This window comes from Triticum urartu, chromosome 1A (genome assembly GCF_056163025.1).
Source record: "Triticum urartu cultivar PI428250 chromosome 1A, HENAU_Tu73, whole genome shotgun sequence".
Classification (NCBI taxonomy): Eukaryota; Viridiplantae; Streptophyta; class Magnoliopsida; order Poales; family Poaceae; genus Triticum; species Triticum urartu.
Window position 1 is genome coordinate 318,677,193 of NC_141873.1, and position 24,855 is coordinate 318,702,047.

At 47.1% G+C, this 24,855-nt stretch overlaps 1 protein-coding gene across 1 annotated transcript; it reads left to right on the forward strand.

The window, feature by feature from the left end:
• Positions 1 to 12,522: 12,522 nt before the first annotated feature.
• Positions 12,523 to 23,614, forward strand: LOC147991049 (uncharacterized). Its single transcript, XM_087538509.1, has 2 exons — positions 12,523 to 13,243; positions 23,448 to 23,614. The coding sequence occupies exons 1-2, from the start codon at positions 12,523 to 12,525 to the stop codon at positions 23,612 to 23,614; spliced, it is 888 nt and encodes a 295-aa protein (XP_087394635.1).
• Positions 23,615 to 24,855: the final 1,241 nt, after the last annotated feature.

A 24,855-nucleotide genomic window follows, 5' to 3' on the forward strand; every position in this document is an offset into this window, starting at 1 on the left:
TCCAAAAATTCGGAATTTTGGTGAGGGGCTTTGGATTAATCCCTTAGGTCCCTGCAAAATTTGACAGAATTAAATAAATTAGTTTAGTATTATTTTTAAGCAGAAACAAATGTCACAAAATAGAAAAAAAAACAAAAATAGAAAAGAAACTTACCTGCGGCCAGCTCCCGTGCTGGCCCAGCACTGTGCGGCCTGGCCGGCCCAGTTGACCAACCCAGACCACCTGCCCCCCTCCCCTGTCGTCTTCCTCCCGCCAGGAGAATGGGCGTGTGTCCGGCGCGCGCGCACGCTCCGCGCGCCACGCGAGCTGCTTGCCTGGCCTCTTCCTCGACGCCCTGGCCGCCACGGACGACGCCACGCGCCCCCCTGGACCCTCTCACTCTCCCCAGTCCTCTCCCCTTCTCTCTCTCGCTCTCTCCTGCGAACGCCCGAGCGCCGCCGTCGCCACCACTCACCGTTGCCGCGCCCACCGTCAAGGCCTCGCTCTCGCTTCCTGCCCAGACGCTCCGCATCGTCTTCCTCGTCATCTCCACCGAGCCAACCAGCCGGGACACTCCGTAGTGTCATCATCGCCACCGTCTTCAACCTCGGGAGCCGGTCACCGCCGACGTCGATTCGCCGTCGCCAAGCCGTCCCCAAGCAAGCTGAGCCCCTCTTCGTGATCGCCGTGAGCCCCGCCATCTTCCCCCCCCCTCTCCCATGTTCATTTGCGTGCTATAGGCATGCTAGCCACCGGACCGAGAGCTCACCGCCGCCGCGCTCGTCGTCGCTGGAGAATAGGCTAGCAACCTTCGCGTCCGAGCACTGCTACGTGTTTAGCATGCTCCCAGAAACCCAACACCACCATCAGCTAGTCCTCCCGTGCACCGCAACGTCGACCCCGAGCTTGACCGAACTCCGGCCGCCGCGGACTTGCTCGCCGTCGTTGGCTCCGGCCACCATAGGCCCGGCCTCCACCACCACTAGACGCGCGCCTGCAAGAGCTCTCCAACGAGCCCAAGAACAGCCTCGCCCGTGCCCTGTGGGTGTTTTCCGAGCCGCGCCACCATCTCGGGCCTCGCCGGCGTCAAGCCGCCGGTCGGTTTTGACCCGCTGACCGGGGTTTGACCTTCCCCTTGTGTCACTAACGCGTGGGCCACCCCCCTGACTTTTTGGTTAGTATTAGCTTAACACTAATTAACTAGGTTAGTTAGCTAGTTAGTCACTGACCAGTGGGCCCGGCGCCCACTAATCCTAATTAGACAAATTAAACACCCTGTTAACTAACTGAGTCATTGACGTGTGGACCCCACACATCAAGTTTGACTTGGTCAGCGCCATTGACTTGCTGACGTAAGCATGATGCTGTGCTGACACAATATATCATTTTCTGGTATTAAAATAAATTAGGAAATTCCAGAAAATGATATAAACTTCAAAAATTCATAGAAATTGAACCGTAGCTCAGATTGAAATAATTTATATATGAAAAATTATCAGAAAAATTCAATCTATCCATCTGTACCAGTTTCATGCATGTCAAACCAACTTATACCTACTGTATAAGTGAAACACTAAAATGGCTTATATAAAGAGCTTATTTTGGAGATGTATTTGAATCTTTGGTTCAAATGGATTTCATCCAAATAAAAGCTAGTTGCATTAGCTCAATCAGCATCACATATTCATGCCATGATCATGCATCATATTGTTGCATATGCTTGTGTTTGATTATCGACACCGTTCCTTCTCGATAGGTCCTGCTCCGGAGACCGATCCAGAGTACCTGTCAGAAGAGCAGTGCCCCCTTGTTGATCTATCAGGCAAGCAAACCCCCTTGTTCATTTCGATACAATCCTACTCTCTCGCTCCTGCTCTCATTTATTGCATTAGGACAACAATGATTCAACTGCTACTTTGTGTTGCGGTAGTTGAACCCATTCCTCTGCATGACCTGTCATTGCCACAGTAACTAGTTGAAACCCACTAGCATGTGTAGGAGTTGATTGAAGCCATTGTTTTGTTCCTACCATGCCATGCTTGCTATTGCTTAGAGTGTGTCGGATCTGATTCATTGGGAATGAATTGGAGTACAGTGCTATGTTCTGATGTTGAGAGTTAAGCGTGTGAACACGATTTGGTAAAGGTAGTGGTGAGAGGCCATGTAGGAGTACATGGTGGGTTGTCTCACTAGAACCGTCCTTAAGCACTGAGTTCTATGTATGTTGTCCAATGACTCGATACTACCACACATTGGGTTCCGGTAACTCGACCCCTGTCGACTTATTAACCAACTTGATCTCTGTCCAGGAGTCGCAACTAGTTTTTGGTGTTTGTAGGTAGTGTTAGTAGTCTACTAAGTGGCACCCGGCCAGGTGGGTTTGGGACAGACTAGGCACAGTGGCACGGTGTACCAAGTGGCACCTGGATGGTGGGCTTGGGAACCTTGCTCACATCATTTGGGGCCATGAGCGACACCCCGGCCGGATCTCCTTGCGGATGGAACCCGAATAGTCGATAAACCTGGATGAGAGACCTGTGTGGTTAGTCAGGTCGTGGCCGACACCCTCGCCAGGCTTCCGCTTGAAGGTTGCCGAGGTACATGACATGTACATGGTGATAAGTGGTGAGAGCGTGTGTGAAGAAGTACACCCCTGCAGGGTTATCATGATCTATTCGAATAGCCGTGTCCATGGTTATGGACTTCTTGGATGCTTACGTGGTACATAGAAAACTTGAATTGGATACTCTAAAATGCTCAAGACAAGTGTGAGTGCTATGGATGGCTTTCTCGTAGGAAGACGAGGATGAATCCATATTAGTGTATTGATGTGGTGATTAGTGGACTCGTGTGCGCTGCCTCACCTCAACGAAGTTTCTCGTTATCGTAGAACAGGATAGCCATTGAGTCAAAGCTGGCTTGCTGCAACTAAACCCCCCATTACCTTCTTGATACAAATGCATGTACGATAGGATCTGATGTAAGTCTTGCTAAGTACCTTTGTACTCATGTTTGCTTTATTTATGTTTTGCAGGTGAGACATCTGTCTCACTAGTACTACCGCTTGGACTTCGACGAGTAGCTTGTTACCTCAGCTACGATCTTGTACCCTTGGGAGGGACGTGTAGATAGTCAGGCTTCTTAGCCTTTTTCTTTTGTAGTTGTCTGTACTCAGACATGTAATGCTTCCGTTGCTTGTATGCTCTGAATGATGGGTCATGTGACCCCTGTTTGTATTTAATGCTATGTGGCTCTTCTGGGCCTTTATCTATATGAGTTTGCGTTATGTTGTGATGCCATGTTGTACAGCACATACTTGCATGTTATGCGTACGTGTGACGTGTATTGCTATGTGTGGGATCTGACAATCTAGTTGTTTATCCTTGGTAGCCTCTCTTATGGGGAAATGTAGTCTAGTGCTTCCTTGAGCCATAGTAGTCCGCTACAGCCCGGTTCACCGGAGTCCTGCTAGCCCAGCACTACTGCTCAGGACACTTGACTGGCCGGCATGTGTTTCATTTTGTTCCTGTGTCTGTCCCTTCGGGGAAATGTCACGCGGTGACATCCGGAGTCCTGCCTAGCCTGCTACAGCCCGGGTTCCCCGGAGTCCTGTCAGCCCAGTGCTACAGCCCGGCTTCACACGCTGCTGACCGACATGCTCGATGTGAATCATGTATGCCAGTCCCCATAGGTTAGTGCCGCTTTGGGTTCACGACTAGCCATGTCGGCCCGGGTTCTCTATCAGATGGATGCTAGCGACACAATCATATACGTGAGCCAAAAGGCACAAACGGTCCCGAACCAGGGTAAGGCGACACCAGTGGGAATACCATGCGTGAGGCCGCAAAGTGATATGAGGTGTTACCGGCTAGATCGATGTGACTTGGAATCGGGGTCCCGACACAAACTGCCAACGAAATTCTTTCTTTGAGCCTGACTCTTTGAATCGGAATTGATGTAGATCCTTCTTCATCCGGCAAATTATGAGCTTCTCAATCCCTAGGAAAGCTCCCTTCAAGAACTCAACACCATCGTGCGCGAGCCCCACGGTGGGCGCCAACTGTCGTGGAATTGTCACGGCATATGTCCTTAGTGTGAGGACTTAGTCGCGAGGCCAACGCATCTATGTGGTAGCTTGAGAGGGGTTGAGCGGGATGAGAGGCACGATGTTTTACCCAGGTTCGGCCCCTCACATTGGAGGTAAAAGCCTACATCCTGCTTCATTGATATTGATAATGATGATCATGGTTACAAGAGTGCTCTATCTCAAGAGCTATTGTCTAAACCTAGCTTGTCCAACTTGTGGAACTTGTGAATCTTGTCCCTTTTGGGGAGCCCTGCCCCTCTTTATATATGTTGAAGGGGTGGGTTACATGTGGAGTCCTATTAGGATTAGGACTAGTCTATCTTCTAATACAAAGCGGATACAAGTCTGGGTCTTGACTCCTTGTAAGGGAAATATTATTCACATCTTTTCTCTTAAACCAGCCCACCATTAACATAAACCGACCTTCTGGGCCTTGGGACTTGTCACTCGTCGGTCCCGCTCGCCGGGTTACTAGTGAGTCATAATGTTTAGTCAGGTTGCTTGTAAACCGTCTGGTCAGTGCGGGTCGCCAGTGAATTGCCAAGTCCAGCCGGGTTATACTTCCGACCGGGTTATGCCACGGGGTATATCCCCAATAGGTTCCTTTCCCTGGGTAAGCATGACCTAAAGTGCATGTCCGGACTGCGATAGAAAACGCAGGAAAAACATCTGGGGGCAGATATGGAGAATAAATAAAAATCATCTTTTGTTCACCAACCGAATATTCCCTTAAGAACGCTAGCTTTCGGCTTCACCCAGTCTAAGGTACACATCCGGCTGACCCGGCAGTAACAATCGCATAGGTGCTCCCCTTATGCCCTAGCCGAATTAACGGGAACGGAGGGCATAAATACAAGAGCCAGGCAACCCAGTTTGGCCAAAACTTAAGTCATATCGATGCATATAATGTTGAAAAAAGGTACATGCGGAAGTATAACACATGTGTGGGACATGAGGCCCAGATAAATAATTTAAGTTTCTGTGAAAGAAGCCCCCAGGTATGAAGAGTGCGGCAAGCGCATCTGTAATGTGCAAGTGAGTCACAAGGTGGCCCTTGAAGGCCTAGAGAAATAATAAAATAAAGAAAGAAAGAAAAACAAGACAGATAATGCATATGCGAAAAATGGACAAAGGGAGGGGACTAACATAGAGTCCGGTGCTAGGCGTAGAATCTTCGGATCCTGGCCGTGTTCCATGGGTTTGGCTCGAGTCGACTAGTCGACGCATCCCGCAGTCGGTACGCTCCACCGGTCAGAACTTGGTCAATAACGAAGGGACCTTCCCATTTGGGCTCGAGTTTGTTCTTTTTCTTATCCGGCAGGCGTAGAACTAGTTCGCCAACATTATAAGTTTTGGCCCGTACTTCTCTGCTTCAGTATCTGCGAGCCTGTTTCTGATAAAATGCGGAACGGGCTTTGGCTACATCGCGCTCCTCCTCCAAGGTGTCCAGACTGTCCTGCCAATCGAGCTCGGCTTCTCTTTCTTCGTACATGCGCACTCGAGGTGAGTCATGAATTATGTCACAGGGCAAGACTGCCTCTGCGCCGTACACCATAAAGAAGGGTGTATATCCGGTACTATGATTCAGCGTGTTAGACTCTGTTAAGGAGCGCACTAATCTGGGTTTAATGCCGCTCATTATAAGACCGTTTGCTCGCTCGACTTGACCGTTGGTTTGTGGGTGATAGACTGAGGCATAATCGAGCTTGATGCCCATTTTGCTGCACCAGAGTTTTACCTCGTTGGCCGTGAAATTCGTGCCATTATTAGTGATGATGCTGTGGGGGACGCCATAACGGTGTACAACCCCGGATATGAAGTCTATCACTGGTCCGGATTCGGCTATTTTAACAGGTTTGGCCTCTATCCATTTGGTGAATTTATCCACCATGACCAATAAGTATTTTTTCTTGTGGGTTCCCCCTTTAAGGGGTCCAACCATATCAAGCCCCCAGACCGCAAAGGTCCATGTAATGGGGATTGTTCGGAGGGCGTTGGGTGGCATGTGGCTTTGATTTGCAAAGAGCTGGCAACCGGCGCAGCGTTGGACCAAGTCCTGTGCATCTGCCCGGGCCGTTGGCAAATAGAATCCTGTACGGAAGGCCTTGCTTACAAGAGCCCGGGCTGCGGCGTGATGACCGTCGAGTCCGGCGTGAATTTCTGCCAAAAGGTTCCGCCCTTCCTCTTCGGAGATGCACCTTTGAAGGACTCCGGTAGTGCTATTTTTGTACAATTCTCCCTCATGGACCCTGTAGGCCTTGGATTGCCGCACTATGCAGCGTGCCTTATTTTGGTCCTCCGGAAGTTCCTGTCTAGTTAGGTAGGCTAGGAATGGTTCTGCCCACAGGGCAATAATGGCCATTATTTCATGGGATGAAGGTGTTATTTCGGTGGCGGAGCCTCCGATTGTGTCAGAGAGTTCGGTATCGGGTATTTTGGCCGGGTCCGGACTGTTGTTACCGGTGTCCCCTTCCCATACTACGGATGGCTTGAAGAGCCTTTCCAAAAATATGTTGGGGGGACCGCATCAAGTTTTGCGCTGATGCGGGCGAGGATATCCGCCGCCTGATTGTTTTCCCGAGCCACATGGTGAAATTCGAGCCCCTCGAATCGAGCTGACATTTTTAGGACGGCGTTTCGATATGCCACCATTTTCGGATCCTTGGCGTCAAAGACTCCATTTATTTGGGATATTGCGAGGTTTGAATCCCCACGCACCTCCAGGCATTGAATGCCCATGGAGACTACCATCCGAAGACCATGCAACAGAGCTTCGTATTCGGCTGCGTTGTTGGAGTCTATATACAATACTTGCAATACGTACTGAACGGTATCTCCGGTTGGGGATGTCAGGACGACGCTAGCCCCTAGACCAGCTAGCATTTTAGAACCGTCGAAGTGCATGATCCAAGTGGAGTATGCGCCGCACTCTTTAGGGAGTTCGGCCTCCGTCCATTCGGCGATGAAGTCGGCCAATACTTGCAACTTAATGGCTCGTCGAGGTTTGTATGTTATGTCGAGCGGGAGGAGCTCAATGGCCCATTTGGCAATCCGGCCCGTAGCGTCGCGGTTGTTTATAATATCATTAAGTGGCACTTCCGAGGCTACTGTAATCGAGCACTCTTGAAAGTAGTGTCGCAGCTTCCGCGATGCCATGAATACCGCATATGCTATCTTTTGGTAATGCGGGTACCGTGATTTGCCTGGAGTGAGGACAGTGGATACATAGTATACCGGCTTCTGAAGAGGGAATTTATGTCCGTCCGCTTCCCGTTCGACAACGAGCACCGCACTTACAACTTGATGAGTTGCCGCAATGTACAATAGCATTGGTTCGCCGATGTTTGGTGCGGCCAAGATTGGGTTGGTTGCCAAGATGGCCTTTATTTCTTCCAATCCGGCTGTGGCCGCGTCCGTCCACTCGAAGTGTTCGGTGTGCCGAATGAGGCGATAAAGGGGTAAAGAATTTTCTCCTAAGCGGGAGATAAAGCGGCTTAGAGCCGCCACGCATCCAGTTAACTTCTGGATTTGTTTGAGGTCTGTTGGGGTAGCCAACTGTGACAAAGCTCGGATTTTGGCCGGATTAGCTTCAATACCTCTACTGGAGACAATGAAACCCAGGAGCTTTCTGGCTGGTACGCCGAAAACGCATTTTTCCGGATTGAGCTTGATGTCGTATGTTCGGAGGTTGTCGAATGTGAGCCTCAAGTCGTCTATCAAAGAGTCGACGTGTTTTTGACGACCACATCGTCTACGTATGCCTCTACTGTTTTGCCGATTTGTTTCTCCAGACATGTCTGAATCATGCGCTGATATGTTGCGTCGGCGTTTTTGAGCCCAAAAGGCATTGTGTTAAAGCAGAAGGGACCGTATGGTGTGATGAATGCCGTTGTGTCTTGGTCAGACTCCGCCATCTTGATTTGGTGGTAACCAGAGTATGCATCGAGGAAACACAATGACTCGTGTCCTGCGGTAGCATCAATGATTTGATCGATGCGTGGGAGGGGAAGGGATCCTTTGGGCAAGCTTTATTGAGGTCTTTGAAATCGACACAAATGCGCCAGGATTTGTCCTTCTTTGGTACCATCACCAGGTTTGCTAGCCAGTCCGGGTGTTTTATTTTTTGATGAATCCGGCCTCCAATAACTTGGCTAGTTCCTCTCCCATGGCCTGTCTCTTAGGTTCGGAGAAACGCCGAAGAGCTTGCTTGACCGTCTTGGATCCCTTTAGGATATTGAGGCTATGCTCGGCCAGCCTGCGTGGGATTCCTGGCATGTCTGAGGGATGCCAGGCGAATATGTCCCAGTTCTCGCGCAGGAACTCTCGTAGTGCGGCATCCACAGCGGGGTTTAACTGTGCCCCGATGGAGGCTGTTTTTGTGGGGTCCGTTGGGTGGACTTGGAATTTGACTATTTCATCTGCTGGTTTAAAAGAGGTGGACTTGGATCTCTTGTCAAGTATCACGTCGTCCCTGTCCACTGTGGAGCGTAGCGTGGTTAATTCCTCAGCCGAGAGGGCTTCGGATAATGCCTCGAGGGCCAGTGCGGCTGTTTTGTTTTCGGTGCAGAGTGCTATGTCCGGATCACTAGCGAGAGTGATGATTCCGTTGGGCCCGGGCATTTTGAGCTTCATGTACCCGTAATGGGGTACGGCTTGGAAGATTGTGAACGACTCCTGTCCTAAAAGAGCGTGATAACCGCTGCTGAACGGGGCCACTTGGAATGTAATTTCTTCGGACCTGTAATTATCCGGCGTGCCGAATACCACATCTAGTGTGATTTTCCCGGCACAGCATGCTTCCCGACTGAGGATGATTCCTCTAAAGGTTGTGCTACTTTGCTCAATGCGGTTCCAGTCTATTTCCATCTTTTGAAGAGTTTCCTCATAGACGAGGTTTAATCCGCTGCCACCGTCCATGAGTACTTTGGTGAGTCGAAAGCCATCCACGATTGGACTAAGGACCAGTGCGGCTGGTGCACGGGCTGTTCGGAATTTAGGTTTGTCACTGGCATTGAATATAATAGCCGTGTCACTCCATGGATTTATTGCTGCTACTTGGCAGATTTTAGACATGCTGCGGAGTGTTCGCTTGCGCCTATTATTTGACGCGAAGGTCTCAAAAAATGTTAACACCGTATTGTTATCCACGGGATGGTGCTCTGTGGTATTTGGGATAAGAAGATCCTCACCACTTTTGGCCACCTGCCGGAGTATCCAACATGCTCTAAGGCTGTGCGTTGGTATTATATCCGCTGTACTATGAATTTTGCAGGGCCCATTGAGCCATCCCTCCACTACGGTTCCATGCCCTGTAGAGGGTTTTTGCTTTTTGATAGTTGACCCAGGTGTATTGTGATAATGCACCCTTTTATTTTGGACTGGGTTTGTATTCAGGGCCGGATTATCCCAAAAGTTTGTTTCGGTTTTCCAGGCACTTTCCATCGCACAGTACTTTCGTACTATGGACGCCAAGTCAGCGAAGCGTGTTATCTCACGGTGATTTATGGCGTTAAGGATTCCCTTGTCCGTGCAATTATTGCAGAAAAATAGGATTGCATCTTCCTCGCGACAGTCCTTAACCTTCTTCATCGCAAGGAGGAATCTGGCCCAATAGTGATGTACTGTTTCCTGGGGCTCTTGCCTGATGTGCGAAAGATCGCTTATGTTTGGGTGGGTGGGTGGAATTGAATCCGAACCCTCACCCGATCTGGGATCCAGGGGCCGAGGAGTTTCCAATTTTGGAAGTTCCGGTTCCGGGATGTTACCCTATAATCCTGGCCCGCTGCCTAACTCTAAGTTTAGGGATTGGATGTTGTCCTCCCGCGAACGGGCGTCCGACTCGGAGGCTCGGGAATCCGGACATAGCTTGTCCTCAAGATAGAGGAAAGGTCGCCGCATTGTTCCTCCACCACTTCAATATGATGGGTGACCGGTGGAGAGTTAATCTCCCTTCGATCGGGTTTAAGCCCAATCCGATCATAGTCCGTAGCGACTCCCAAGGCGGCGATGCGATCCAAGAGCTCATTTAAGGAGGCGAGCTCCATTGGATCCATCTGTTCGGCGAGTGCTGATTTGACGTGGAGGTTGTTTTCGATGACCCGAGAAGTCATCGTCGGCGCGGCGGCCGAACGGGCGGTCATGATGAAACCGCCTAGCCGGAGAGTTTGGCCGACAGCTAAAGCTCCTCTAGTAGTAGTACCATCTCTAAAGACGAGACGAGACATCCTTCCTTCGGGCAACTGCAGAGAGGAACTCTCAATGAAAGCACCAATGTCGGTGTCAAAACCGGCGGATCTCGGGTAGGGGGTCCCGAACTGTGCGTCTAAGGCGGATGGTAACAGGAGGCAGGGAACATGATGTTTTACCCAGGTTCAGGCCCTCTTGATGGAGGTAAAACCCTACGTCCTGCTTGATTAATATTGATGATATGGGTAGTACAAGAGTAGATCTACCACAAGATCAGAGAGGCTAAACCCTAGAAGCTAGCCTATGGTATGATTTTATGTTATTGTTGTGTCCTACGGACTAAAACCCTCCGATTTATATAGATTCCGAAGGGGGCTAGGGTTACACAAGGTTGGTTACAAAGGAGGAGATATACATATCCATATTGTCTAGCCTGCCTTCCACGCCAAGTAGAGTCCCAGCCGGACACAAGACGAAGTCTTCAATCTTGTATCTTCGGAGTCCAACAGTCCGGCCAAAGGATATAGTCCGGCTGTCCGAAGACCCCCTAATCCAGGACTCCCTCATGGAGCCTCGAAGCCCAGACCCACTGCGCCGCCCCGCCGGAGACTTGGAGCCTCGGAGACCCACTGCGCCGCCCCGCCGGAGACCCACTGTGCCGACCCACCCACTGCGTCGTCTCCGCTCCGGCCACCACCTCATCGTGGTCAGGTAATCCCTCTCTCCTCCCTCCCGGCCATGCCCTCCCAGCCATGCGCTCTTCTTCTTTGTTTTGCTAGGTTTAGGTCAAATCCCTCTCGAATTTAGGTCAAATTAGGTTCAAATCCCTCTCGAATTTAGGTCAAATTAGTTTTAGCAATAAGAATTCAGGAAGCTTGCTTGAGTTTGTGTCCTTTAATGTGTAAATCTGCAATTCTAGCCACTGTTTGTAGTTGTAGCCACTCCTTGAAAATTCAGTTTTGAAAATTCAGTTTATTCAGTTACTGAAAATTCAGTTAATTCAGTTAGGCACACAAATTTCAGAACTTTGGTGTGCCCTAGTACTTGGTGTTTGTAGAAAACCAGGAGTGTCAATGTGCCCGAGTACTTGATGTTCACTTTTTTTGCTATCTAAATTGGGTGTCATTATTTTGTTTGCACCTATTGTTATATGGGTGAAACTTCACTTGTTTTTAGGCTAGTGGAGGGTGTTGCTTTATTCTATAAAGATGATGATCATCTTTTACAGAAAACAATTTGTGTGCTAAACAAAGGTTAGGTTCAGAGATAGTGCTGCATTGTTGAGTTTTACTCCTTTTGATGTAGTAAATTTATTGACTGGTGTTTATCTTACCCTGTTCCATTGAGTAGTAAATCATTATTGGCTTGTATAGATGTCAGCATTCTCCCTTTCTACTCATTTTGGAGAACTTGTTCTTCACTTCTAAGAGTTGTTGTATTGAATGGTAGTTCTCATCCATTGGGGTTTTGATTGACATGGCACATTTGAAATGGAGTTTTATATATCTTTAGCATGCTTTAAATTATAAAATTCTAATATTCAGTATTGACAGGTTATTGAGGTAGTTGATATGGACACAAAGCAGTGTTAACTGTTAGTCTGATATGAATCTAAAAGTGTTGATTTTCCTTGGTATATGTTGTCTTCAGTTTTGGCAGGAGTTCAGAACAGTTAGGCAAAGGTCATGCCTCCGACCATCATGTCGTGATGATTTTGCAGGTACCCCGAGAGGCCCTTGAGTTTGCTGGAATGTCGATTAACTTCCGTTCCGGCAAATTCGGGTACTCCATATGTCCTATTTTCAGCAAAGGTCATGTTGAAATTTTCTGTGAATTTTAGCATGACTTTGCTAAAAATAGGACATATGGGGAACTTGTGACTAATGCATGGTCTGGGGTATCTTAGTACTTAATTAAGTAGGATAAACTGCCCCTTTATTCTTGCTGCATTAAACCATAGGTGGCAATAGAGCCAAGTGATTAGACCCAAATTAGAATTCTCCGTCCCAGCTTAGCTTTTAGGATGCCTCGGTGTCGACAAACCCTAAATTATAAAACCTTGGCTTTTAGGGTGCCTCGGTGTCGATAAAAACCTAAATGATGAAAGCTTAGGCTTTTAGGGTGCCTCAGCGTCGATAAACCTTAAATGATGAAAGCTTATCTTTTAGGATGCCTCATGTTCGACAAACCCTAAATGATGAGACCATGATCTTGTTCCTTGACAATAACCAACTTTTTGACCAAATTTTTTTCCTATTTAGAGCGAAACATGGCCCACAACGATGAGGCCGGCGGTTTGGGCAAGCAATTCTGGGAGCTGTCCCAGGAGATGGAGGAAGAACCTCACCGCTATGAGGACGCCGGGGAAGACACCGATCCTGACTACACAACCCCTAGTGGCGTCGGGGATGACACCACTGATGGTGCCGCCGAGGATGCCACCACTGTTGATGGCAGCGCACACATAGATGGCAGCCAACCAAAGAGGCAACGGAAGGACCGGCGCCCGAACGTGCTCCGCACCGTCAAGGAGGAATTTACTCAAGTGAACTCCGACGGGCATCCAACGGCGCCCAAAGAATTAGTCAAGGGGTACTCACTTCAGCTCGGGTGCATTCTCCGGAGCACCATCTCGATCAACACCGAGAACCTAAGGCATAAGGACCGAGGCAATTTGTGCAACCTCCTCTTCACAAAGCTGCACGAACGATACAAGTTCCCCACTGACTTTGTAAACACACGCCTCTCAGGGAATAAAGTGAACAGTGCCGCCCTCACGACGATGAGCATGGCCCTGTCTACTTGGAGAAGCGCGGTGAAGAGAATGATTGACAACGGTGATAGTTATGAGAAGATCAAGGCGAAAAATCCTTCGATCAGCAAAGATGACTACAAGGATTTCAAGATCAAGCGCGAGAGCAGCGCAACCTCCGAATCAAGTCAGTGGGGGAAACAAATGCGGGAGTTGAATTTAGGGGAACACAAACTCGGTCCCCGCAGTTACAGAGTGGCGGAGCCTATATGGTCCAAGGAGGACGCGGAGCGTGCCGAGCAAGTCCTACCGCCCCGCTTCGAGAAATACCGTGACAAGCAGACCAGGAACTATCTCAGGGCCCGGTATAATGAGGACCCGGTAACAAAGGAGCTTACCACGGATTCGAAGACCAGGGCTCTTGAGCTTGTTCTGGTAAGGAATACACCCCCGTGTAATTAGCTCCATATGGTTGCATTCTAATTAATGAAGCCAAATTTCTAAATGGTTCACATTCCTTCCGCAGGAGACTAAAAGCAGTAGCGCGGGGTCGTCTCAGAGCACCCCTTGGGACAGCACTCTAAATAGGGCGTTGAACATAATGAAAAACAAGGATAAGCTCAGTAAGTCGTCGTCAGCTGGTCGTGTGGCTGACAAAGGCTTGTCCACAAAATGGTCGTCATACTATAACGCTGGTGGGCGAAAGGAGAGAAAGACCAGCTCGAAAAGCCAGTCGCGCGAGGTTCAAGAACTAAAGGCACAAGTGGCACGGATTCTGGAGATTGTCCAAGAGCAAGTGCAACAAAAACTGGGATCGACGCTCACCGCCATTGTGCCTACCTTGATTCAGGGGCTGACGACGTGGATTGCGGGCAGCCAACAGGGGCCGCCCCCGGTTCCCAGCTTCACGGCCAGCAACTCGCACAATGCGCAGGCGGCGCCATTGGTGTCACCAGCGGAGGCGGTATTGGTGTCTCCGACGCCGGCACGGGCATTGGAGCTTAATGCACCTAGGTGTACGACGGCCGACACCTCGGCAGCAAGCGGCCCCTTCGTCAGTTGCACGCCCGCCGTTGGCGGTGCCTCGACATTAGCCGAGCTCGACGCCATCACGATAACTAATTAAGCCTCTCAGCCGATGACTTCATATCCTTGCCTTGGACTGGGCATCCCTGACACCCTACATGTTTTCGCAGGGTGCCGCCGACGTTCCATGCACTCTCCTGCACTTCATGGGCAGCGAGTTGATCGATGTCGCCAAGGGCAGAATCGCTCAACCGGGCAACCCCGTGTTCCAAGGTAATCTGATGCCACCCACCGTGTATAGGGTTGAACTGGTTCGGGTGCTGCCAGGCTGCGACGAGTTGTTACCTCCGATTCGACCCGCTGGGGCCGATGAAGATGATGTGATGACCCTCAACGCCTGCGTAAGCTGGCCCCTGCTTTGGCCGAAGAGCCGGATTCGTTTGGGGCGAGGGACACCACCCCACAGACAACACCGCCACTCGTGCCGGCGCCAAGCCATGGCAAGACCGCCGCAACACAACCGGACATGCCGGACATCCCTATGGCATAGGATCCGAACATGCATATGGCACAGGATCTGGACGACAATGACAACAACGACGGTACATTTACCAACATCAATAAGTACTTTGCCGAACATGGGTACGGTGACGAATTCTTCGGGCCTCCTTCTCAAGAACTCAACCCTGAAAAAGATGACCGCGATCATGCTGGTACCGCGGTGAAACCAAATTGCAACACGCGTCGTCTGGCATTCAGTTCTCAGGAGACGCCTCCAGCTGCCGCCTTCACCGAGCCTCAGATAGCCGAGGTGCCAAATATTATCAGCCCCAACACACTCAAGAAGGCGGTCTGTGAGCAGAACTCGATCCCATTACAGCAGAAGAAGAAGGGACGGAAAAGAAAGAGTAACAAGGGTGCTAGCCAGCCGGCACCGAGTACGATCCGTGCTCAGGACGGTCCACCTTCACCTAAGGATATCTCGAGGAGGGTGCATGTGGCAGGTAGGCCGATGCTACCGACTAATCTGCTCAATGCTGCAACCGGTGCTATGCGGAGTCTGCATGACAGTGTTCTTTCTTTGGAGAAGCGGCGTCTCTCCGAGAATGATGTGGCATACCCGGTTTTCGTGGCCAAGGTGCCAGAGGGCAATGGCTTTGTGGATAACACCATCGGGGGTACGATCGTCCTGCGGTTTGATGACATCTTCGCTATGTTTAACCTTCATCCGCTGCACTACACCTTCGTTCGGCTATTTTCGCTGAGTATGGAGATGCGGATCATTAGAGACAAGACCCCGGACATCGTGATAGTCGACCCCTTCTACATGCGTGCCAAGATCTTGGGCAGTGCTGGGGACCGGCAAGTCGCGAGTTCTTACCTCGAAGGCATCATTCTGGCAAACCCAGATAAGGATAACTTCCTCTTGCCTTACTTTCCTGAGTAAGTCATCCCCTCACCACCCCGTAACATATGATTTCTTAGATTTTGATCATTCTTTTTTTCTAACATTCCATGTTTTGTGCGGTGACACACATTGCACACTCATCCTCTGAAGCCCGAAATATTCCATGGCAACATATTTCGACTCAGACCGTCAGTCAAAGAAAGACTACACAAATATCAAGAATGTTCTTGATGATGTTCTCCCCGGCTATGCCAGATCTGGAGGCACCTTCACCAGGCCAGTTCGTAGGTATGGCAAGCACGTATTCGCCCACACTACGACGTTCCCCTGCGTCAAGTAGCTGCCTGGCAGTCATAAGTATGCCTACTACGCCCTCCATCACATGCGGGCGATCGTACGGGACCATAATCACCTTCTACCAAATAATCTCAAAGATTGGGCTGCAAGATTGTCGGCAATCCAGGACGCGGACATCAGACAAGAATTCTTTCGCATCCAGTCGGAGTTTGCAGAAATCATCCATCAAGATGTCCTTCGTACCTCGGGGCAGTTCTACCTCAGATATCAACCGTCCAATAGTGAGATAGACACAACGCTACAAATGCAGGCTAACAATGCCCGTGATTTCATGACCATCACGAGAGACAGCGGCTTCATCCACGCTCTGGTCCCTGAGTCGAGTCGAAAGCAGTGATGCTATGTGTAGTTCTGAAACATCGATTTGCTCATGTTGTAATTAAACTTTAATGAACTTGTATGTCTCTTTGGTTTGGACAGTCGTTCAACTTATATGTAATCGATGCTATTTATTAGTAAGACCATGAATCGTGCTACTAATGTGTTGCTTTTCTCTTCCGATCCTTTTGTTGCAAACTTATATATTGCTTATGTATTGTTTGTGAATTGTTACTAACATTTTGTTTGGCTAGTGCATAGAGATGCCATCGTATGTCGTGTACAAGGGTAAGGTTCCCAGAGTCCACGACGACTGGGAGGAGTGTCCGAGACAGGTTCACCGTTTCAGCGGTAACAGTTACAAAGGGTACACCACTAGGGCAGAGGCGGAAGTTAGATATACGCTCTATCTAGCGGGAGAGAGGAGGGACAGTTGGAGGAAGCGGATGAAGACCAGTTTCATCGCGATGATGCTCATCGTGATGACCGCAGCTCTCTTCTATGTGATGGTAGTTTAGATGATCGATATCGACTTGTAATGTGAAGACAAACTCGCTACTCACGGTTTCGAGACTTGTAATGTTCTAACTTTGTTCGGTATTTTAAATTCGGAGACTAATATGATGAATTGTATTCAGAGACTAATCTTCTATTGTATTCGATAAATCTGTTGTTTATATGTTGTGCTCTCTATATTATGTGCAGTAATATGTTTTGTAACCTGTGCAAATATCATAAAAGAAAAAAAATCCCTAATATTCATACTAGTGGCGCACCACTCAACACACTAATGGCGCACTACAAAAAAGACTCTAATGGCGCATCATCCACTAGTGCACCATTAGTATGCCAAAGCACATGGGTAAATATGCCCCCCTGGGAGGCATACTAATGGCGCACCGTGGGCTATACTAATGGCGCACTACATGGTGCGCCATTAGTAAAAAATACAAATGGCATGATACTAGTGGCACACTTGTAGTGCGCCATTAGTAGGCAAAATAGGTGCGCCACTAGTAGGCCTTTTCCTAGTAGTGGATGCACAATCAAGTATGATGCATGTCCGGTTTAAAGAGGCATGGCATGACAAAGTGCACAAACAAAACTACAAGTTAAGTGGAGCTCAATATGCAACGAGTTGCATATTGACGAAACACCACATTACATTATTTAGTTTGCTCTCGTTTAAGCTACTCAACAAGTTTAAATGTTCTTAACATGGCAAGAGGTGAGGCGTAAGTAAACTAACTATTTAGGCAATTTCAAATGAGGCCGGAAACATCAAACAATAATTCCGGAAAATCCCCACATGTCATTTAGCAATTTGACACAACAACAATTTTAAACATTTAAATGTGGTTATCATGATGCGAATGACATATACAAGTTTTATGAAATTTTATGAAAATGTTGACATGAGCATGTTATGAAGCATTTTGTCACCATGGAGGAAACAAAAGGGGTGCCACGACAGCTACGACGGAAATGGTGCCACAGCGGCGAAACGGAAATGATGCCACAGCAACATTCCGATGATTCGGTAGCTGATACGTCTCCAACGTATCTATAATTTTTGATTGCTCCATGCTATATTATCTTATGTTTTGGACATTATTGGGCTTTATTATTCACTTTTATATTATTTTTGGGACTAACCTATTAACCGGAGGCCCAGCCCAAAATTGTTGGTTTTTTGCCTATTTCAGAGTTCCGCGGAAAAAGAATATCAAACGGAGTCCAAACGAAATGAAACCTTCGGGAACGTGATTTTCGGAACGAACATGATCCAGGAGACTTGGACCCTACGTCAAGCAACCAACAGGGAAGCCACGAGGTAGGGGGCGCGCCTACCCCCCAGGCGCGCCCTCCACCCTCGTGGGCCCCCTGTTGCTCCACCGACGTACACCTTCCTCCTATATATACCTACGTACCCCCAAACGATCAGATATGGAGCCAAAACCCTAATTCCACCACCGCAACTTTCTGTATCCACGAGATCCCATCTTGGGGCCTTTTCCGGAGCTCCGCCGGAGGGGCATCGATCACGGAGGGCTTCTATATCAACACCATAGCCCCTCCGATGAAGTGTGAGTAGTTCCTCAGACCTTCGGGTCCATACTTATTAGCTAGATGGCTTATTCTCTCTTTTTCGATCTCAATACAAAGTTCTCCCCCTCTCTTGTGGAGATCTATTCGATGTAATCTTCTTTTGCGGTGTGTTTGTTGAGACCGATGAACTGTGGGTTTATGATCAAGTTTATCTATGAACAATATTTGAATCTTCTCTGAATTATTTTATGTATGATTGGTTATCTTTGCAAGTCTCTTAGAATTATCAGTTTGGTTTGGCCTACTAGATTGATCTTTCTTGCAATGGGAGAAGTGCTTAGCTTTGGGTTCAATCTTGCGGTGTCCTTTCCCAGTGACAGTAGGGGCAGCAATGCATGTATTGTATTGTTGCCATCAAGGATAACAAGATGTTTTTTATCATATTGCATGAATTTATCCCTTTACATCATGTCATCTTGCTTAAGGCATTACTCTGTTCTTATGACCTTACTACTCTAGATGCATGTTGGATAGCCGTCGATGTGTGGAGTAATAATAGTAGATGCAGGCAAGAGTCGGTCTACTTGTCTCGGACGTGATGCCTATATACATGATCATACCTAGATATTCTCATAACTATGCTCAATTCTGTCAATTTCTCAACAGTAATTTGTTCACCCATCGTAAAATACTTATGTTCTTGAGAGAAGCCACTAGTGAAACCTATGGCCCCCGGGTCTATCTTCCATCATAATAATCTTCCAACACTTAGTTATTTTCATTGCCTTCTATTTTACTTTGCATCTTTATCATAAAAATACAAAAAATATTATCTTATCATATCTATCAGATCTCACTCTCGTAAGTGACCGTGTAGGGATTGACAACCCCTTATCACGTTGGTTGCGAGGATTTATTTGTTTTTTGTAGGTGCGAGGGACTCGCGTGTAGCCTCCTACTGGATTGATACCTTGGTTCTCAAAAACTGAGGGAAATACTTACGCTACTTTGCTGCATCACCCTTTCCTTTTCAAGGGAAAACCAACGCAGTGCTCAGGAGGTAGCAGTAGCTCATGGAGATACCGGTGCAAAAGGAAGTGTGGATGGGCTTAACATGCAAGAGTGATGGGGAGTGATCCCGGTTGCCGGGTGTCCCATGTGTTGGTGCATGGCAAACGAGGAGGACCGTGCAAAGCCATCTCGGACACGGTGCAAACCCGAGCATCTCATACAATCACCCACGCATTCGTCCATGGGCGTCGTCTTGACGGTATACCTTCGAAGTGTGCGGTTCGGGTGCGAAGGGATGTAGATGGAAGTAGTGGTACACGACGATGGTAGAGGTACTCGCGATAGTTGTACATGAGTCTTGTGACCCACGGTTCTTCGGGCAATTGTAGTTGTACACGTCCGTAGGTGTTCGGGGTCGTCGGTAGTAGAACTTGACACATCGCCGTGTGTAGTCATACTCGGTGTCCTCAGGGCATCGGCTGTAGTCGTGGTACACGTTTTCTTGTCGAAATCACGGCGGCGATAGTGTTCACTTGATGGCCTTAGGCGAGGGTAGTTGTACACGGTTCGTAGATGTTTGAGTCACCGGTACAGGTACTTATCACATCATCGGGCGTAGTCCACCTTGGTGTATTCGTGTGTAGGGGTACTTAACATCGTGGTACTTGGCGATTTTGGAGACGGCGAAAGACGAACTTGGCGGTCCTCCTTGACCTGGTACTTGGCGTGCATCAATTTGTTGACCAACAATGTGTATAGGCGATAGAGAGGTCTCTTGCGGTCTTTCGGTCAACGTGAACAGGAGGCCAAGGTAGACACGAAGGAGGCATGGCATGGTGCGGTTCAACGAAGCAGAGGCGGTAGTTCGTGTGTGCGGGGCAGGGTACCTACATCGGCGTCCATGGTAGCACGAGCAACCGAAGATGGGGAAGAAGAGATGCACAAACACGGTACCGGCTGCTGATGGAAGGGGCGCGACGGCGGCCTGGGCTCGCCAACCGGCGGGGCGCCATGGCGGGGAGGTGGCAATGCTGGCCTTGAGGGGTGTTCACGACGCGTGTGAGGAGGTGCAGAGAGGCAGAGGAGAGGCAGGGACGAGCGGCAGCGAAGTGTGCGCTACGGGGTGAGGGAGAGAGCGAGAGGAAGGGGACGACGCAAGGCAAGGGGATCGGGTGCTTCCCATGTGAGCGATGTGTGGCGACGGCCTCGAGAACGAGAGGGAGAGATGGGGATCGGGAGAGAGCGTGGCTAGGGTTGAGAAGGCAGGGGCCGACTGGGCCCTGGGCCAAAAGGCTGCGGGGGAAGGATGGGCCGGCCCGGGCTGATTGCTCTCTCTCTCATCTAAAACTATTGCAATAATAGAAAAAAACAAAGAAAGAAAGGAGAGAGAAGAAATGGATGGACAAATAATTTGGACATTTGGATTAAATTCCTGGACTCACAAAATTGAGCTCGTTCCAAGAAAATGCATTTGGCACCGCTTGGAAGGATTGCATTCGAACATATTTGAATGTGATTCAAATAAGTTTTGAATTAGGAAAACAGTTTTGGAGAGTCCAAAAATGTTCGGAATTTTTGTGGAGATCGGGAAAGTGATGAAAAAAATTATGGGGAAAGTTTGAGGACCAAACTTGAAGTAGAAAAAATACATGGAATTATTTTGCAAGTGTGTTAGAATATTTATTATAGCTCCCTAATATATTGGGAGGATATGTTATAAATAGAAATCCCCATGGGAGTTCCCTCGGTTAAATAGATCAAAAGATCGATGCAATTTATTTAGTTGAGTTTAAAAAAAATTAAATGACATGCTGGCATGATGACATGACACAATGCAAAAATAAATAGAGCAAGCACAAATGAAACACACGGAGGTCACGAAAATATGGAAGTCTTCTGGAGTGTCGGTCTTGGGGCGTCACAACTCTCCTCCACTTACAAGAGATCTCGACCCGATATCTAAGGATGGCAACTGGGAGAAATGGGAGAGGAAGAGGTAAAACAAGTTGCTTCTTTGACAAACGAGTGAAACCAAAAACCTTGAGAGGTTGAACAAATTGAAAGAAGAATACAATGGAGATGAACGAGATTGCGAACGCTCCGTTAGATAAGAGGAAAATGGGATACAATGAGAACCAAGAGGTTAAGTGACAAGATAGGTATTGAAACCACTCCGGTTAAAACAAGATAGTGAAGGACTAAGAATGATATAATTTGGATAGCACTCCGACTATAAATGGAAGGAATTTAACATGAACTTGACAAGGTGAGAGGATACTTGATGAAATCAACAACACACTGCCTCCGAAGCTATTGAAAGAGTGGAAAGGGATAATAAGGATTTCAGACAACACTCCAATAGAAAAGAGTAGGAAAACTTGATAAGTTGAAAATAACTTGAAAAGAGGACACACCACTCCGGTTAAATGGATAAGTGAGGAAAAAACATGATCTATACAAAACAAGATGATGGATTGAAGAGAGCAACATCACAATGCCTCTGGAACGAGCGAATAGAAGCGATTGTTGGGATAAAGGGACGAAGAAGAAAATGACAACTTCTGCCACAAATGAACTTGGAAAGTATCCTTGCAAAGAAGTATTGAACGGAGTTGTTGAAAATTAAACAACAAAAGAATAAGGTTGTTGTGGGCTTATGGAAAACTTCTCAAAATTGAGCTGAACTTCTGCCACTATGGAAACAAAAGATTGGATTGAAATCACCAAGGACACGAGAAATTATTTCACCGGGAGGATAAATGAAGAACTTGGGTCATTTATGAGCACCATAATTAGCAACAATACTTAGGGAAAGCTTTAGGTGAAATATAACCCAAGATAACTCCAAAGAAGAGATTGATGGGTTGAAAAGATCTCGTGAATGAATTGAAAATGATGGGTTTAAAATATGTCATTCCGGACAACTTGTGAATCATGAACCATGAAGGGAGATTGTCAAGAATGATATAACACCATCTCAAAAGATAAGATAGAGAGAATTGCACTTTGGAATGTAAGATGAAGAATACTTGAGCTCCTCTGAAAAGAATCTCGATGAACACTTCGAGAAGGAATTAAATCCTTGATGAACCACCATGTAGAGCCTCCATGAAGAACTCTGGTAAACAAAAGGTTGATAAAAATAAATAGAAGTTGAAAAAACAAAGTGAAGCCTTGCGATGATTAAGATGGATTTTCGCAACGAGATAATGCGGAAAAATTGGAACTCCGGAAAAGAAAAGATGAACCATCTCGAACTGAGAATGTGACATGATGAACAACTCTGGAAATAAGAAATTAGATCACTTGGATGAAACCATAAGAATTATGTTATGCGTATCCTTCACCAATTTAGATTGATGACAAGCAACGGATTTGGCATACTACTTATTCTCGTAGAAAGGATTAGGAGAGACATAATGCAAACTTGAGAAGGTATTGATGGAACCACCGGTGTGATTTGGAAACAACGAATTAATTGATATGATAACGAAGGAAGAGAATTCGTGAACGAACCATCGTAAGAATTGAAAATGAAAGTAGCAAGGGCACAATTCACCAGGAAGAATTGGAAAAATGAAAGAAGATACTTGAGGGGATTTAGATACATGAGAATGGAGAGATCATGAATTGATTAGAGGATATTTGAATGCCGGTCTCGCCGACTTCATCACAGCTGAATGTGAACAGTGTCATCTCCTCACTAACACCTTTGTTCAAAGTTTTAATTTCTTTCCTAGGAATAATCCACCTGAGGTGAAGTTTAATTTATATGCTAAAACCCGTAAGATACCACTTACTGAATTTTGTAACTTATGGATGATTCCTTCTGATGGGAGTTTAGTTGAGCCTAGGATAGAAGAGTTTGAGGCGTTTTATCGTACTTTGATAGTGGGAGATGAGAGAGGGCTGTCGGCCGTCACTTCCACTAGCATACACTTTCCTGCCTTGCATTAGTTTTCTCTATTTATTGCAAAGTGTTTGCTTGCTAGAGCAAAGGTAGGTGCGCTCAGTGCACCAGACTTTGCTGTTTTACGTCATGCACTAGAGGATGACAACACTTATAGCTTCGGAGCTATTGTGGCACATCGCCTTCATGTTAATAAGTCCAAGGGTAAAATACATGGTGGGATTTTCGCTACTCGTTTGGCTTCTCACTTTAATGTTGAGATACGCCTTCATGATTACCCTCTGACCAAGGTTTACCTAGATCGCACAGCCATGGATCACCACCATTTTACTGATATCGAATCTCCTGACATCCCTATTTCAGATAACCTGGTTTTTAGTGTGAAGACTCATCATATTATTCCTTTGCTTGCTCCAGCTTTGTTTGATCCTATTGCCAGGGGCGGATATAGAATTATGCCTGCGGACATCATCGCCTACGACAACGACCAGGCTGCAACAGAGGAGGAGCCTCAGCAGTGGGATGCATAGATGCCCACTCCTCAGCACCCCGACTACTATCCAGGCTACTGATCGATTACCAAGCTAGGCCAAAAGCCTAAGCTTGGGGGAGTACGTGTTTCTCACTGACATTACATTCATGTTCACACATCTCATTCCAGTTGTCGGTGTTCACACTTTTTCATTGTATCATCTATGCTTGATTTTATTTTCTTGCTTTCTTCTTGTGTGTTTTAAATACCTTAGAAAAAACAAAAAAATAGTTGTAGTTAATTTACTTTCTATGCATGCTTATATGTAGCATTAAAAAGAAAACCCAAAAAGATTTCCTTGTTCTTGTTTTGCTTGTTGGGAGCTTTCCCATGTAAATATTTTTTCTCGTTTTTTCTTTTCCCTTCTATTTGCTTGTTCAAGAAAACCAAAAAACTATGGAAATATTTCAGTGTGTTTCTCTAAATTTCTTATCTTTTTATTTGAGTCTTACCAAGGAGAATACCACGATAAAAATATTGAGTGGCTCTCATTTGAATAAATGTTGATCTAATAAAGAGCCTATTTTACCTTGTCTTCTCCTGTTGAATAAAATGTTTGCAGATTCTAGCTTAGTCCATGGCACTCTTGCACTATTATTACCATTTTCACATCGTTCGGTCGTGCAAGTGAAAGGCAATAATGACAATATTCGATGAACTGGCCGTGGCCGAGAGAAACGGGTATGAACTCGACTTGTTCTGTTTTGGTAAATATGTTCAACCTAGTATCCATGATTTAGGCCATTATGATTAAACATGTTTGCAATGAAAATTAGAGATTATAGTTTCTCATGCCATGAATAAGTAGCTGGGAGTTGATAATGATTTATCTTGGATATCAACATTGCGTTAAAATGATTGTGACATCGTATGATGGTATGGTATCCTCCTATGAATGTTCGAGTGGCTTGACTTGGCACATGTTCATGCATGTAGTTGAATCAAAACCAACATAGCCTCTATGATATATATGTTCATGGTGTTCATATCCTACTCATACTAGTGTCCAATGTTACTTATGCATAATGCATGTTCATGACCGTTGTTGCTCTCTAGTTGGCCGCTTCTCAATCTAATTGCTAGCCTTCACCTGTACTAAGTGGGAATTCTGCTTGTACATCAAAAACCTTAGACCCAAATTATTCCAGATGAGTCCACCATACCTACCTATATGCGGTATTACCCTGCCGTCCTAAGTAAATTTACATGTGCCACCTCTAAAAACTTCTAATAAATATC